The sequence below is a fragment of the Habropoda laboriosa genome, unplaced genomic scaffold (assembly GCF_001263275.1).
Source record: "Habropoda laboriosa isolate 0110345459 unplaced genomic scaffold, ASM126327v1 scaffold648, whole genome shotgun sequence".
Taxonomy (NCBI): Eukaryota; Metazoa; Arthropoda; class Insecta; order Hymenoptera; family Apidae; genus Habropoda; species Habropoda laboriosa.
In genome coordinates, this window is record NW_017100857.1 from 340,616 (window position 1) to 344,247 (window position 3,632).

General features: G+C 41.0%; 1 protein-coding gene across 1 annotated transcript in view; it reads left to right on the forward strand.

Moving 5' to 3' along the window:
• Nucleotides 1-3,320, forward strand: part of LOC108577390 (homeobox protein SIX1-like) — a 33,819-nt gene extending 30,499 nt beyond the window's left edge. Inside the window, exons 4-5 of the mRNA XM_017940535.1 lie at nucleotides 1,420-1,891; nucleotides 2,937-3,320. Of these exons, the coding sequence (XP_017796024.1) occupies nucleotides 1,420-1,891; nucleotides 2,937-3,218 (754 nt within the window). The 3' untranslated portion in view covers nucleotides 3,219-3,320. The remainder of the gene's footprint in view (nucleotides 1-1,419; nucleotides 1,892-2,936) is intronic.
• The last annotated feature ends 312 nt before the right edge of the window (nucleotides 3,321-3,632 follow it).

Genomic DNA, 3,632 nt, shown 5'->3' on the forward strand with positions numbered 1-3,632 from the left:
TCATGGTAGTTTACGAATCGACGCTGGTATTATCTTAGCAAACGTTATTCCACCAGCTTCGATTCTCTTCCGCTTCTCTCGAGTCACTACCGATCACCGACTCCTTCTTTCCCGTGTAATTATGCTAAATTTCTAAGAGGTTCGCGTTGGCTGTTTAGGTTATGTTTGGAAGTTTAGAGAGGTTGTTAAAAGGATAGCGATTCGATTTGGAGGTTAGCTTTATTCAATCTCTTTCTAGCAAAGTATTCGACGAAATTTCGCTGTCTTTCTTCTTCTTTAAATTATACTCGTAGTATTAACAAAATATCTTTCGAATGAACGTCGAACACTTTTAGGTTATGCAGCGCCGCCATGTTTTCTTGAAATAAAGAATTTTAACGTTTGCAATTGGCGTCGAACATTTTTAGGTTATGCAACGCATTGTTTCTCAAACTTCTATCATTTTCATGGAAACGTTCTTCGGTACTTTAATTTATACACTTAAAGTTATTCATATCGAAATAAAAATTTCAATTTTTTTTATCACGAGATATCGAACTCTGGCCTCTTAAGAACTTAGACGTAAATGGTAGTCACATCATATTTCTTGCACATTGCAACGAGGATAAAATCGAGTACCGCTTTAAAGGAAGAGCAAAGGTCGCGTGATTCGCCTACGATCGACTTGGAATATTAATTGGAATGCAACAAGCGCAGCAGTTGACCACACGTATTGTTCGTGTTAACGACGAGAGGCCCCGTTGGATCGATAAGAAAACGAGCTTGTGCTTATGAGAGAGGATCCTCGATCCTCGGTCGTAAAAGTAGCTTCTCGTAATTACGTTTGCTATGTACCTGGAACGGTGGAAGTGTATTAGGTGTCTTCGAAGGGAGAGGGGGAAGATGGTGTTTGTAAGTGGATTAGCGACTGTGGATCTTTGTGGTCCCCGGTTATAGCTTGTTCCAGTTTTATATCACGCGGTAGTTCGTCGATATTATGATTCCTGAATCGGATACTCAGAGTTTATTCCTGGTCGGCAATTATGCAAGCGAAGAGTTATTCTCGATGATACGTCCGCGAAAACATGACACGGAACGCGATTAATCGTTGATCATTTCTGTTCAGTGGAAGATTTACCTAATTGATATATCAATTTTAAACGTCAATTGTCTCGTTATTTCTTAATATTCCTGTTCCTAAACGATAAAAATTCTCGTTCGATAATTCTTATATACTAACATTGTTATTCTGTGATCGGTGAAATTTCGCACTCAACTTTTCCACCGAATACCATTGCAAAATTTCAATCCAAAAATCTACGATAGTCGAAGATTAAAGAACAATTTACATTTTTAATCGCTGCAAATTCAGCGCAAACCCTGTGAAAAATTTCTCGAAATTTCTACAAAAAAAAAAGAAATCAAATTTCTCTGTTGCAGCGGTCAAAGGGAGGACAAGACTCACGGCGGAGGATTAGGGGATTCCAGCAGCGAGGACGGCGACGAGACGAAGAGGCAAGCAGCGAGTCAGCAACAGCAGCAGCAACAACCTTCCGCGTGTGCTGTCCAACAGCAGCAACAACAGCAACAGATGGTGGAACACCAGCAGACGTCCGGCATGTATCAACTTCCGCCTCCTGTTTCGGTCTCGAGTCCGCACTCGTATCACCAAGGCCATAGCTCGACCTTGAGCCATCCTCACACGCCGACGCACCATATGCAGCACCACGACACCGGAAGCGAGAGCGGCGACGACAAACGGAACCTCCATCATCAGCTGCAGCATCATCTCCAGGTCGGTGCTCATGGTACTCACGGCTTGGTACATCCCACGGCGACCTTGCCACCGCCACCACCCAGCTGCGCCCAGCAGAAGAGTCAGTTGGACTATATGCAGTACTATAGTCCACAGGTACAGTGAAATTTCCAGTGTGGTTTCGTTTTTGAATTGGAGAAAGAAGGGGGGGGGGCAGGGTGGATGAGATTTTCAGAGGAGGGAAGAGATTTTGTAGTGTAGACAATTTGTGTTTACTAACGTGATTGGCAGAAGTTTCTTTTTGAAATTTTCAGTTTGCATTAGTGAAGGAGGGATGTTCTCTGTAGTGTGTAGAATTACTAGTGCATCTTTGCAAAGTGTTCTTTACAATTTTTTGTTCTTGCTAGTGGAAGAAGATATTCTTTGTTGTAGTGTAGATGTTTCTGTAAAGTGTTTCTTTTTACCAATTTTTAGTTTTTGCTCAGTGGAAGAAGATATTCTTTGCAGTGTAGACATTCTTGTAAAGTGTTTGTTAAATTTCTAGTTTTCATTAGTGTAAGAAGATAGTGGAGAATGTATCTATGTTTAGTTCTGTGGAGATTTCTACAGTGTGTTTTAATTGTGATGCTGTAGGATTTGTGCCTTTTTATCTGAGAATAGGTAATTATGGATGGCCTGCAAAATTTATTGGAACAGGTTGCAATATCGATAGTTTCCACAGGGCTTAGATTGCTCTGATTTATAAAAAAGTATGGACTATTCTCCAAGGCTAGTTTTCAATGCGTTCCTTACAATCATGAAATTTTGCAATTCAACGATTGGAAACCCACTTAAAGTTGCAGATCTTCAAGTAACACAATTACTGTATATAGTCTATCCCCAAAATCAATTGATCCCTCTGTATCATCATATGCAATACTTGCGACAAAAACCTATTAAATACAATAATCATTTCAATTAACCAATTTCCATTCTGTCTATCGTTCATGATAAATAATACTTCATATTATCCCCATAATTACTCCCAGCAAAGTTTTATTTCACAATAAACACACAAATAAATAACAATCTTCCAATTTGCACATTATCAAACCATCGTCATCCGTTGGAATATAAAAATTGATACACCTACTGCAAAACCTCTACTGCACAACAGTAATATCAGCGATGAAAAGCACATGCCCACGTTTCTCTGTTCCAGGATTATCTGATCACGCCAACATCGGCGGATCTACAGAAGTCGCTTCCGCACACGGCGACGTCGATGCAGATGGGTGCTATCGCTCCTTCCATGGGTGGGCTGAGCCCAATGGGCCCGTCGACGATGCTACCGAACACTATGCAGGGCGTGAACACTATGAACACCATGTCGATGAACGGCATGGGCATGGGGGCGTATCAGGGTATGGGTTCCATGGGCATGGCTACGCCACACGGTAATTATCACAGCGGTTTGGTATTGGGTGATTATCACTCGTTGTGACCCTGGGCCCCGAGCAGTCAGGGCAAGAGGAACCAAGAGAAAACATAAGGGAACCCCCGGAGAAAAGCCGGGAAAGGAAGAAAGAACGATAAGAAAAAGAAAAGAGAGAACGAAAGAAAAACTCACGTTTCGATTCGTAAAAAGGGATATCTGGCTGACAGAAATTAATTCTGTGAACAAAAGAAAGAAAAAAAAGAAGAAGAAAATGTATTATTTTCGAGAGATACCTGGACCATTTTTTTTTCTTTTTTTTTTTTTTGTTCTTCGTGTAAGAATTATGTAATTCTACGTTAGACAATTTTGAAAGAACGTTTTTGCACACACATACACGAAACACAGTTTGTGATGATCCGTCGATGACGACGACGACGACGATATTCGTTGAAAACGCGTTCGTTTGTGATCGCGTGGAAA